Raw genomic sequence first — 13,799 nt, 5'->3', positions numbered from 1 at the left:
ACTTGATGGTAAGCCATATTTTTGGGGTTTAGTCCCCCTGGTACTTAGTTTTGAAATCACGAGTCAGTGAAATCCAATAAGAAAAAGAAGAGAGCCCTGACTAAAGAGAACTGCTGTGTAAAACTCAGCCAACAGGGGGAGGGGCAGTGAGACGCTGCTCACTGGTGTTTCGGGAGTTGTAGTCCGTCCTCCAATAGAACAGCAGCATCGTGATGTAACTCTAAACTACAATGCCCATGCTGCAGCGGGGAAATGAGGTCACATGACCAGACTTCTCGGCCAATCGCCGGCGTCCTGTTTAAATCTCCATCTACCTTCGCCGGTGACACAAAGAGACGGGAGTATTGTTAGCAGCAGGTAGGAATGGGGGAGCAATGTGGCGCCTGCGGTTTATATTGTGCTTTCTGTTCATATGTATCATACGTGCGCGCACATACACGGGGTACAGGATGGGACATCTTCCCCCTATTCCCACAGGATACCGGAAATGAACGCATTGTGTCCTATGGAAGTGGATGTTTCCTGTTGCTCGAGCAACACATGATCCCAGTTACCGTGTGCGGGGGCTAATGGCGATCATTGGGCCTACTTAACGCTGGGCAAATAGCCCCTAACAAATAAGCAGTTTGTAGTCAGCTGTGTGGGAAGTACCAGGAAAGCGGAAGCTGGATTGGTTGCCATTGGTTACTGCCTCTCCTCCAGGTGCAAATACACTGGAACCTTAATTTTACATCCCCTGGTTTTAAGTTTTCCCTCATTACCTTTTACCTGTATATAATGTATAATACATTCCCCTGATGTTACTTTTAACTGGATTTTACACCATTTATTTTGGTCCCCTGAGAAACGTAAAATGGGGGTTCTACTTAGGGTTGTCACCTGGATGCTAAAAATGCTGCTTGATCCCAATGTTATTAATAGGGAATAAACATCAATATATAGGAAGGCCAGTATGTTATCATGGGAAAACATGTTTGTTTTTTTTCAAAACACATCAGTTAATAGTGCTGCTCCAGCAGAATTCTGCACTGAAATCTGTTTCTCAAAAGAGCAAACAGATATTTTTATATATAATTTTGAAATCTGACACGGGGCTAGACATATTGTCAGTTTCCCAGCTGCCCCCAGTTATGTGACTTGTGCTCTGATAAACTTCAATCACTCTTTACTGCTGTACTGCAAGTTGGAGTGATATCACCCCCTCCCTTTCCCCCCCAGCAGCCAAACAAAAGAACAATGGGAAGGTAACCAGATAGCAGCTCCCTAACACAAGATAACAGCTGCCTGGTAGATCTAAATACAACACTCAATACTAAAATCCAGGTCTCACTGAGACACATTCAGTTACATTGAGTAGGAGAAATAACAGCCTGCAGAAAGCAGTTCCATCCTAAAGTGTAGTCACAAGTCACCTGTCTGGGGCAGCTGGGAAACTGACAATATTTCTAGCCCCCATGTCAGATTTCCCCATGCTTTCTGCAGGCTGTTATTTCTCCTACTCAATGTAACTGAATGTGTCTCAGTGAGACCTGGATTTTAGTATTGAGTGTTGTATTTAGATCTACCAGGCAGCTGTTATCTTGTGTTAGGGAGGTGCTATCTGGTTACCTTCCCATTGTTCTGTTGTTTGGCTGCTGGGATGGGGTGATATCACTCCAACTTGCAGTACAGCAGTAAAGAGTGACTGAAGTTTATCAGAGCACAAGTCACATAACTGGGGGCAGCTGGGAAACTGACAATATGTCTAGCCCCGTGTCAGATTTCAAAATTATATATAAAAAAATCTGTTTGCTCTTTTGAGAAATGGATTTCAGTGCAGAATTCTGCTGGAGCAGCACTATTAACTGATGTGTTTTGAAAAAAACAAGTTTTCCCTTAAAAAAAAATTTTTTACCTGATGGGTAAAAATTTTATCCATAACCAAAGGTGAGGGCTGCATTCCTGTTGGGGACAGTAGTTTTAAAAAAAAAAAAAAAATGCCCCCCGCCTAGGGTTATCTGGCCAGAAAAAATGATGGTTGATCCCAATGTTATTAATAGGGAATAAATATAAAGATAAATATATAGGAAGGTCAGATGTTATTAATAGGGAATAAAGATAAATATATAGGAAGGTCAATGATCCCAATGTTATTAATAGGGAAAAAAGATAAATAAATAGGAAGGACGGTATTTTTTTCCAGAAAAGGTGGCAACCCTACCTCCACCAGCGCTAGGCTACCCTCAGAGGGAGCTCCCGGTGCATGCGCATAACGGACAATTCGGGGCAGCTTTTCATTATGCGCATGTGAGTGACCAGACATGGCTGCTCACACCTGGTGCCGGTAGCCTAGGGTTGACGGGGGGCATTTAAAAAAAAAAAAAACTACTGTTATCCCCAACTGGAATGCAGGGTTTTATTAGCCCGCACCTTTGAATGGGGATAACATTTTTACCAAACAAGTGCCCTTTAAAGGAGAAGGAAAGTCGTTTAGCACTTGGGGGTGCCAAATGTTAGGCACCCCCAAGTGAATGTATTGACTTACCTGAAACCCCAGGCAGGTGCTCCTATCAGCAGAAAACTGCACCGGGCCAGGATTATACCAGTGAGCACCACGGAGCGACCGTCTTCCAGCTTCTTCTTTCTTCTTTTCTTCTATTTCCCGGGGCAGACGCATGGGCAGTAGAATGAAAAAGGCTACTTTTCAGTTAAAGTTTTGGCTGTTCACTCTAATGCGCATGCGCAGCCACGCGAAGAAAGAAGAAGCCGGAAGAGGATCGCTCCGTGGTGCTCACTGGTATAACTCCTGGCCGGTGCACTTTTTTTGGATAAGGGATATTCCATAATTTGCATCTTCATACCTTAAATGGATTCTGTCATGATTTTTATGGTGTAGTTTTTATTTCTAATTTACACTGCAAATAATTCACTCTTCCATATAAACTTTAATTCCTAACCCAACAAGTGTAGTTGTAATATTGGTGTCAAGTTGCAGTGCAGCAGTAAAAAGTGACTGAAGTTTATTAGAGCAAAAGTCACCTGACTGGGGACATCTGGGAAACGGACAATATGCCCCATGTCAGATTTCAAAATTAAATATAAAACAATCTGTTTGCACTTTTGAAAAAACGGCTTTCAGTGCAGAAGTCTGAATTTTGAAAGATGACAGTATCCCTTTAAGTCTGCTGAAAATCATTTAAACATAAAAGAAACCCAACGTGATTGTTTTGCCTCCAATATGGGTTTATTCAGTTTAGTTACCATGATGTACAATGTACTGTTTCAGCATTACAAATAAAAGGGAAATATTTTTATTAGAATGATGTGGTTGTGGGAGATGGCCTTTCCATAATTCTGAGCTTTTTAGCTTATTGCTTTCTGGATAAGGGATCCCATACCTTTATTGCTGCCATCATTTTATCATTCAATGTTCAGCCACTCTGTTATTGTCTTTTTTGCCCAGTTTAATGCTTTCAGTTGCTTGTTATTGATGTTTTTAATGGAAAAAACAGTGAGAAATTGTGAGTGAATGAAGTCGGTTTTATGGTTTGTGTGTGGGAGTATTTCCTGGATATTGTGCAGCTGGAAATCAGAAATATACCCCATTATTCTTCTATAATTAGACTGTCGTGTATCCCAGCATCTGTAATTGTATGTATAGAACATTTAACTGTACATTCTCTTTTATCAGAGTTGCATTAGTAGATATGCGATAGTTGCCATACTGCTTGCCTCATCTGGGGAACTCCCTTGTCAAATATTAATGACAGCACAGGTCCTTTTTTTTATATGTATTACTGCTAGGGTTGCCACCTGTTCAGTTTCGACCCGGACAGCCCAGTATTTTGAAGAGCTGTTTGTACGGAACGCATTTTAGGACATCCTGCTGCGAAATACATCTCTTCCTGCGATGTCCTCTGCCTTTGGAATGGCGCATCGGTTGCTTTTACTGTCACTCATCGTCCAAATCTGCAGTCACACCTCCGTCCTCTACCCTCCCTTCTCAGCCGTCAGTCATACGAACTCCGACCTCAGCCTTCCGCCCTCAGTCCTCTTCCTTTTAGTCCTCTTCCTTCTGCCCTGTTCCCTCCTCCCTCGCTGCTCAGCACTCCCCCCCCCCCCCTCAGATCTCTCTTTTCAGCTGACAGTCTTATCCATCAGTTTCTTAAGTGGTGAGCGAGGGCGGAAGGAAGAGGACTGAGGGAAGAGGACTGAGGGAAGAGGACTGAGGGAAGAGGACTGAGGGAAGAGGACTGAGGGAATAAGGGCTGAGGGCAGAAGACTGAGGGTGAAAGGCTGAGGTCGGAGTTCGTATTACTGACGGCTGAGAAGGGAGGGTAGAGGACGGAGGTGTGACTGCAGATTTGGATGATGAGTGACGGTAAAAGCAACCGATGCGCCATTCCGAAGGCATAGGACATCGCAGGAACAAAGGTATTTCGCAGCAGGATGTCCTAAAATGCGTTCCGTATGTTCGGGTCAAAACGGTCTGCCTGGTTTTCCAAATTAGGAAAACCGGGCAAAATTTCCTGAGATGATGCAGGGAATGATCAATTCCCGATCGCCATGTCATAGCCCCGCCCCTGATGTCATAGTTACGCCCCTGCATATCACAGTCCCTCCCTGTCACACCATGACCTCCCCCCCAGAGATTGTCGGGGGGGGGGGGGGAAAGGTAGCAAATACAGTATAACCCTTGAGAATATTTGGTTTATTATAATCAGTGTAACATCAAATAGGAAGATGTGCCTTCAATAAACTAGGATAGGCTTGTTATCCATATTGAATCAGATCCAGTGACTGCAGCAGTTTCAATACTATACTCTATACTCTAAAATATTTATCTGAGGAGCAGCGTTTGATTAATGGGACTTTTGGCAGGGGGTGATGCTATTCCTCCGCCTCTGTTGTCTTTAGTCTTAAAAGAGACATTTAGTGTAAAAAAAATAAATAAATAAGAATGTACCAGTGCGTTATACTCATTTAGATATAGAAGAATTGTGCTTAAAAGTAGTGTTTCGGCCGAATCCAAAATAGTGGATTTAGTGCATCTATAACTCTCTCTCTCTCTCTCTCTCTCTCTCTCTCTCGAGAGAGAGAGAGAGAGAGAGAGAGAGAGATGCATTAAATTCACTATTTTGGATTCGGCCGAATCCTTTGCGAAAGATTTGTCCCAATACCGAACTGAATCCTAATTTGCATAAATTGTTTTAAGACAAAGATTGTTTTGCAACAAAAGTCACACGATTTCCATTCTGCCCCTATTTTGCATATGCAAATTAGGATTCGGTTCAGCTGGGCAGAAGGATTCGGCCGAATCCCGAACGGAATCCTGGATTCGGTGCATCCATACTTATAGTTCATCCAATCCCTTTCCTTTCGTTGAGTTTAGGAAGTCTGACCCCTAGTGGCTACAATGTTTGTTACTTCATTCCTTGATATGTGTTTCTTGCACTATCCTTAGCTATATGTGATAAGGGGCCTCTAATCTCAGAACCTCACACTGTTCTGTCACTTTTATTCGGCTGGTTCAGTCCACTCTGGGCATTCTTGATATTTTAGCACTTTTGAAACTGCGTTCAGTTTTGGTTCTGGATAAGAACCTTCTGCCTTATCTTGTTTATTAATTTTTTGCCATTTTTGGACCCAGTGCCTGAGCAACAACCCTCAACCTGCTATGTAATATCTAGTTAATTCTATATGCCTCACTTGGGTCTTTGGTAATGCCCAAGGAACTGCATTAACTACTTTGTTTCTTTGTATTATGCTATGAATAATCCAACAACAGCAGCTGGACTTGAACGATTTTCCATAACTTGCTGCATCTACAGTTATCGCTTGCTTTCATTTTATTTGCTTTTACTGTTTTTTGTTAGGCTGGTTTTCTTTAGTTTTTTTGTACTCCCAATTTGGGTTTCTATGGTAATTAATTGGATTCCTATTTTTGGTGCCATGTTTTGCACAGGGGGAGGGTTCTTAAAGGAGAAGGAAAGGCTAAAACTAAGTAAGCTTTATTGGAAAGGTCTTTATAAATACACCAGTAAACCCTCAAAGTAATGTTGCTCTGAGTCCTCTGTCAAAAGAAACACCACATTTCTTTCCTTCTATTGTGTACTCATGGGCTTCTGTATCAGACTTCCTGTTTTCAGCTTAAACCTCCAGGGCTAGGGCTTGAGCATGCTCAGTTTGTTCCTCTCTCCCTCTCCCCTCCCTGCTGTAATCTGAGCCCAGAGATAGGAGTGAGCAGGGAGAGACTCGGGCAGGAAGTGATGTCACACCAAGCTAATATGGCAGCTGCTATCCTAAACAAACAGAGAACTTCTAGAGCTGTTACTTAGGTATGGTAAAGCATTCTGCAGAATAAATATAGTGTTATAGCTTGCACTATTGTGGCTAATCTATTCGCAATAAACTGCTTCATTAGCTTTCCTTCTCCTTTAAGGGTTTGCATTGCTTACACTCTTGTTCGCTTTTTCCCCTGAGGAAGAACACTATGATTTGATAGAAACATTGGACTTTCTTTTGTTTTTCTATTAAAATCAGTTACTCTAACTGAGCCTGTTGACTATTTTGCTATCTTTCCTATTCTGAGCCAGGGTTCAAAGCAAAATAATTCTGTTTGTATAATGTCTTTTCTACCTAGTTACTGGTGGTTATCCTCTAGCAAGGGGAAGCGTGCCTGCCATAGCTCTTGGCGTAATTAACACAGTTTAGTAATTTGGAACTGCTGTCAGAGCCCATTACGTTAGCTGGGAATAGAATGATTAAATTAAATGCAGTGACCTCATCCCCAAGAATCTAGCACAGAAAGTGTTCAGTTTCATTGCATTATATTGTTTCATTGCATTATATTGTTTGTTTCCTTGCATTATATCGTTTCCTTGCATTATATCGTTTGCTTGCATTATATCGTTTGCTTGCATTATATCGTTTGCTTGCATTATATCGTTTGCTTGCATTATATCGTTTGCTTGCATTATATCGTTTGCTTGCATTATATCGTTTGCTTGCATTAAATCCTTTCCTTGCATTAAATCCTTTCCTTGCATTAAATCCTTTCCTTGCATTAAATCCTTTCCTTGCATTAAATCCTTTCCTTGCATTAAATCCTTTCCTTGCATTAAATCCTTTCCTTGCATTAAATCCTTTCCTTGCATTAAATCCTTTCCTTGCATTAAATCCTTTCCTTGCATTAAATCCTTTCCTTGCATTAAATCCTTTCCTTGCATTATATCCTTTCCTTGCATTATATCTGTGTAATTCCCATTCTTTGTTACCAGAGACCTGCCCCAGCCAAAGCACAAATATATATATTAATATATTAGAACACACAGATTTAATTTCTCATATGCCTTAATGACATTTAACCTTGTATCTGCCACCTTTCATTTAGCCAGTGTGAGAAGCATAAAGTCTATGCATTTCTCTTCCAAATTGCCTCATATAAAAGATGAGTTTCCAGTGTATCCCCCCACCCCGGTAAACTGACTTGTGTGTATATATTCCAAACAATCTGCCTGGGCCAATCGTTCTTCATGACTCCAGCGATTGGCTTGAATCTATTGACTGCAAGGCTGCAATCTCGACTCCTTTCAGAAGCACTCGGCACACGACTTGAGTGAGCCAACAGACTCTGCTTAAAGCAGCATCGCATCTTGTTAACCTTCTCCTGAATAAGTCATGCAGGCAGATAAATGCTGGGATCCTTGCAGAGTAGAATAGGTGATTCGGCAGCGTTGAACCCACAGGGATACTGAAAGCCGGCACAGCTGGAGACATGCGTGGAATACATTTATCACGTCAAGTGATGGATCAAACTTGAAATCACTTTGTTGCTTCTGAGCGATTCAAGAGAGGGTCACCTTGGCCGCCTGCAGAAGCTGCTCCTTTTGTTAAGTTAATTTAAAATATTCTTATTCTGCTTGAGCTGCTGCCCTGCATAAACCAACACACTGATGGTCGATGCACGAGGGAAGAACATGAAATGTTTGACTTTCTTTTTAATGCTTCCAGAAACTGTCAAGAACCGCTCCAAAAAAGGCTCCAAAAAGGGAAATTCCAGTACCAGCAGCAAGTTGCCTCCTGTCTGCTATGAAATAATTACTTTAAAGACCAAAAAGAAAAAGAAGATGGCTGCTGAGATATTTCCAAATAAGAAACCAGCTAACGGCAACCCAAATTCCATCCAACAATATCACCAGCAAAATCTCAACAACAACAACACTATCCCGTCCCCACACTGGCGAGGGCTCTATGGCACCATCAGGGAGAGGTACGTTGGCTTTTTACACCTTCTTTTTTTTTTACTGACTGTCGGATTTGTTAGGTCTGAAAGTGACAGAAGTGTTGCCCCGTAGTTATTATTATATATTCGTTTGGTTCAGCTATTACTGACTGTGTAAGAGTCCTGCTTAATATTTGCTTTTTGCTTTGTAGAAATGCAGTCATGTTCAATAATGATTTGATGGCAGATGTTCATTTTGTGGTGGGACCACCAGGTGGAACTCAGCGGATCCCAGGACACAAAGTAAGAGCAGCCGTTTCCTTTCGGATTTTAACACACAAATATATATTTAATGCTGACACGTGTGGAATTGAAGCCGAGGTATTGCATGTGGGCTGCCCATTCTCTTGACAGGTTTAACTCCTTCAGTTCGGTTATGAGACACTAGTACAGGTATGGAACCTATTATCCAGAATCCTTGGGACCTGGGTCTTTCTGTAATTTGGATCTTCACACCTTAAGACTACTAGAAAATCATATAAACATGAAATAAACCCAAATATATATTAAATGCTGACACGTGGAATTGAAGCCAAGGTATTGCATGTGGGCTGCCCATTCTCTGACAGGTTTAACTCCTTCAGTTCAGTTATGAGACACTAGTACAGGTATGGAACCTATTATCCAGAATCCTTGGGACCTGGGTCTTTCTGTAATTTGGATCTTCACACCTTGAGTCTACTAGAAAATCATGTAATCATTAAATAAACCCAATAGGCTGGTTTTGCTTCCAATAAGGATTAATTATATCTTAGTCTGGATCAAGTACAAGTTACTGTTTTATTATTACACAGAAAAAGGAAATCAGTTTTAAAAAATTGGATTATTTGATTACAATGGTCTATGGGAGATGGACTTTCTGTAATTTGGAACCTTCTGGATAATGGATCCCCTAAAGCCTGATTTTCATGTATATAGAGAGTGGTTAAAATCTTATTCAATGTATATTAGTTTTTTAGGAGATTAAAGGGGTTGTTCACTTTTGAGTTAACTTTTAGTATGATGTAGGGAGTGATATTCTAAGACAATCATTTTTTATTTGTGGGTTTTTGAGTTATTTAGCTTCGTATTCAGCGGCTCTCTAGTTTGCAGTGTCAGCAATCTGATTGCTAGGGTCCAAATTATCCTAGCAACCAGGCATTGATTTGAATGAGAATATGGAATATTAATAGGGGAGGGTGGGGACAGAAAAATGAGTAATAAAAATGTGTAGCTTTATAGGGGGTCAGTGACCCCCTTTTGAAAGCTAGAAAGAGTCAGGAGAAGAAGGCATATCATTCATAAACTATAAGAAAATAATGAAGACCAATTGAAAAGTTGTTTAGAATTGGCCATTCTATAAAATACTGAAAATGAACCTGAAGGTGAACCACCCCTTTAAGCAGTTCTTCATAATATTTTTTTTTCTCTGTTTTTAGTATGTTTTAGCTGTTGGCAGCTCAGTGTTCCATGCGATGTTTTACGGAGAGTTAGCCGAAGACAACGATGAAATCCGGATACCAGATGTTGAACCCGCTGCCTTCCTTGCCATGCTGAAGTAAGCACTATCCCACAATGATATCGTAACTGATTTAATCATTTCATTCTATAAACCCACGGTACAGACGGAGCATAAATAAGATGGGCCGCAGTACTTTAGCTTTGTTTCTGATTTGAGGCAGTTAATAAATGTATTACAGTGTTATAAATAGCATATACATCTGGGAATAGTCCTTGTCTCCACATCGGTCATTGTGTATTTCATTAAAAAATGCACCAAATCCTGCTGTCATTTCCTAGCCTTTAAATGCATTTATATTAAGCACAACAAAAGCATAGAAGTGGTGATAATGAGAACTCCCACCCTCATCCTGTTAATTAGCAACCACGGCTGCAGAGTATTAATAATAACTGCCCTGTATCCGGCATATTGTTCTCATGCCCTATATCAGCCCAATGGGACTTCTCGCTGCAAAATGATTATTGCATGACTTGAGAATTATGTAATACAATGAAACCTCAATTTTACGGATTTTTTTTAACCTGATTTTACATTTTTATTTGTGATCCCACCAATTTATAATGCATTTCAATGGGTGCATTTCCCTGATTTTAAGTAATGTTTTTCCAGATTTTACATATAAATGTTGTCCTGATGTACTCAAAAAATTCTGTTTGTCCTCTGTGAATATTAGTGAAAAAGATGCATATTTTGCTATGGTTCTGCCTGCAAATCATCAATTGCAATTAGTCCGCCCCTTTTACAGTCCTGCACCAATCACTTATTGCTTTAGGTTGTGTATTTGACTGACAGAGTTTCTTGCACATGCCCCCCATTAAAGGGGGGGTTCACCTTTAAGGTGACTTTTTTTTATGTTATAGAACGGCCAATTCTAAGCAACTTTTCAATTGGTATTTTTTATACAGGTATAGGATCCCTTATCCAGAAACCCGATATCTAGAAAGCTCCGAATTACAGAATGGCTGTCTCCCATAGACTCCATTTTATCCAAATAATTGATAATAAAACTGATTTCCTTTTTCTCTGTAATAATAAAACAGTCGCTTGTACTTGATCCCAACTAAGATATAATTAATCCTCATTAGAAGCAAAACCAGCCTATTGGGTTTATTTAATGTTTAAATGAATTTCTAGTAGACTTAAGGCATGAAGACCCAAATTACGGAAAGATCCGTTATCCGGAATACCCCGGGTCCCGAGCATTCTGGATAACGGGTCCCATACCTGTAGCTTTTTTCTTCTGACTCTTTGCAGCTTTCAAATGGGCGTCGCTGACCCCTTATAATAAACAAATACTCTATATAAGGCTACAAATGTATTGTTATTGCTAATTTTTATTACTGATCCTTCAATTCAGACCCTCTCCTATTCATATGCCAGTCTCTTATTCAAATCAATGCATGGTTGCTAGGGGAATTTGGGCCTTAGTTAGCGGATTGCTTAAAATTAGGGATGCACCAAATCCACTATTTTGGATTCGGCCGAACCCCAGAATCCTTTGTGAAAGACAAACCGAATCCGAACCCTAATTTGGATATGCAAATCGTGTGGGATGGGGAGAAAAATTTTACTTCCTTGTTTTGTGACAAAAAGTCACGTGATTTCCCACCCCACCCCTAATTCACATATGCAAATTCGGATTCGGCTTCTTAAAGGGGAACTATCTGGGAAAATGAAAATTTCTAGTTTTCTAAATACGATCAATTAATAGATCTGTACTGTTTCTGAAATAACCAAGTTTATCTTCACTATTCCTCTCTCAGCATCTGTTTCTCTTCATTCTCTCTTCATTCAGCAGTTGGGTGTCAGATATTCATGGACAATTAGATCCAATATATCTTATAGGGGGGCTCCTTTTGCCTAGAAGATGTATTAAGAGTTCACTCTATCTCACCAGACATCATGTCTCTCTACATGCAGGATTTGTGCAAAAGGCAGGTTTTTTGTTAGATTTTGTTTGTACTGGAATCGGTTATTTGAGTGAGCTCTAAAACATCTGCTAGGAAAGGAGCCCCCCTATAAGATAAAAATTTGGATTAAAATGGAGTCTATGGGAGCTAGCCATGTAGATCCCATATTTGTAAAAAAGTTTGATTTATATAACTTTTGATTCAGCAGCTGTCTGGCTGCTAGGGTATAGTTTACCGTAGCAACCAGACAGTGGTTTGAATGTCAGACTGGAAGATGAATAATAGAGGTTCTAAATAGAAAGATAAATAATAAAAAGTGACAGTCATAATGTGTAGCCTCTCAGAGCACTAGTTTTTTGTTGATGACCCACATTTGAAAACTGGGACAGAAAGGGAAATAATTAAGACCAATTGAAAAGCTAAGAATAGGGCAGTCTATAACACACTGGGGCTCATTTATCAACACTGGGCAAATTTGCCCATGAGCAGTAGTAACCCATGGCAACCAATCAAATTGTTGCATTCATTGTTTTACTTCCAGCTGGCTTTAAAAAGCTAAACACTGATAGGTTGCTATAGGTAACTGCCCAGTGTTGATAAATGAGCCCCATTGAGTTCTCCTAAAGGTGAACTACCACCTTAATTTTGTATGTTTTTCTCTTGTAGAGAATTCTGAAACCTGTCGTTTTATCTTTCCTTCTCAGATATATGTATTGCGATGAAATAGATTTGGCTGCTGATACAGTTCTGGCGACTCTTTATGCAGGCAAGAAATATATTGTCCCCCATCTTGCCAGAGCATGCGTTAACTTCCTAGAGACCAGCCTCAGTGCAAAGAATGCTTGCGTTCTTCTCTCTCAAAGCTGCTTGTTTGAAGAGCCTGATCTGACCCAAAGGTGCTGGGAAGTGATTGAGGCACAGGCTGAACTCGCTTTGAAAAGCGAAGGATTTTGCGACATTGACTTTCAGACGTTTGAAAGCATTCTTAATCGGGAGACTTTAAATGCCAAAGAAATTGTGGTCTTTGAAGCCGCCCTTAACTGGGCTGAAGCAGAATGTCATCGTCAAGAGTTACCTCCTACAATAGAGAATAAGCGGAAGGTTCTGGGCAAAGCGCTCTACCTGATTCGCATTCCAACTATGGCCCTCGATGAATTTGCAGATGGAGCAGCTCAGTCCGGAGTCCTGACTGTCAATGAGACCAATGATATATTTCTCTGGTATACCGCTGCCAAGAAACCGGACTTAGAGTTTGTAAGCAAGCCCCGAAAGGGTCTCGTCCCACTGAGATGCCACCGATTCCAGTCGTGTGCCTACCGTAGCAACCAGTGGCGTTACAGGGGTCGTTGTGACAGCATCCAGTTTGCCGTGGATAAAAGAGTGTTTATTGCAGGCTTTGGCCTTTATGGCTCCAGTTGTGGATCAACCGAATACAGCGCAAAAATTGAACTGAAACGCCAGGGGGTGATACTAGGACAGAATTTAAGCAAATATTTCTCAGATGGCTCCAGCAATACGTTTCCAGTTTGGTTTGAATACCCAGTCCAAATTGAACCAGATACTTTTTACACAGCTAGTGTGGTTCTGGATGGTAATGAACTCAGCTACTTTGGACAAGAGGGAATGACGGAGGTGCAATGTGGGAAAGTAACTGTACAGTTCCAGTGCTCGTCTGACAGCACCAATGGGACAGGCGTTCAAGGTGGACAGATCCCAGAACTTATCTTCTATGCCTGATCTGAAAGCCTACGTACATATCTTGCTTTATAGAGCCTGGACAGCATCTGTTTGTATATATGTGTATATGTTATCAATAAAGAGCTCAATCAGATTATTTTGCTAGTATAGATTTCCGATAAATGAAAGGCAGATGTAATTTTAACCCTAAAACATATTTAACTTAATGTATTTTGATATATGCACCCAGCGATAGGGCCCTAAATAATAAACTACCTAGGTAAGTCACTCTTAGCAGGGGCGCTCCACCAATGAGGCGAGTTCAGACACTCGCCTCAGGCGGCAGCACCCCCCTGGTTACCAGGGGCGGCAAAAATGCCGCTCCTGGTAACTAAGAGCCGAATTTCTGCTTTTCAACCCGGAAATTCGGCTCTTCTAGTGCAGAGAG

At 40.9% G+C, this 13,799-nt stretch overlaps 1 protein-coding gene across 2 annotated transcripts; it reads left to right on the top strand.

Moving 5' to 3' along the window:
• Nucleotides 1-205: 205 nt before the first annotated feature.
• Nucleotides 206-13,508, top strand: btbd3.S (BTB (POZ) domain containing 3 S homeolog). 2 transcript variants are annotated; one of them, XM_018264520.2, is made up of 5 exons: nt 206-357; nt 7,993-8,251; nt 8,416-8,506; nt 9,682-9,800; nt 12,379-13,508. In XM_018264520.2, the coding sequence occupies exons 2-5, from the start codon at nt 8,109-8,111 to the stop codon at nt 13,409-13,411; spliced, it is 1,386 nt and encodes a 461-aa protein (XP_018120009.1). In that variant the 5' UTR covers nt 206-357; nt 7,993-8,108; the 3' UTR covers nt 13,412-13,508.
• The last annotated feature ends 291 nt before the right edge of the window (nt 13,509-13,799 follow it).

Source organism: Xenopus laevis, chromosome 5S (assembly GCF_017654675.1).
Source record: "Xenopus laevis strain J_2021 chromosome 5S, Xenopus_laevis_v10.1, whole genome shotgun sequence".
In the NCBI taxonomy this organism is placed as follows: domain Eukaryota; kingdom Metazoa; phylum Chordata; class Amphibia; order Anura; family Pipidae; genus Xenopus; species Xenopus laevis.
This window is presented reverse-complemented; position numbering and strand designations above follow the sequence as displayed.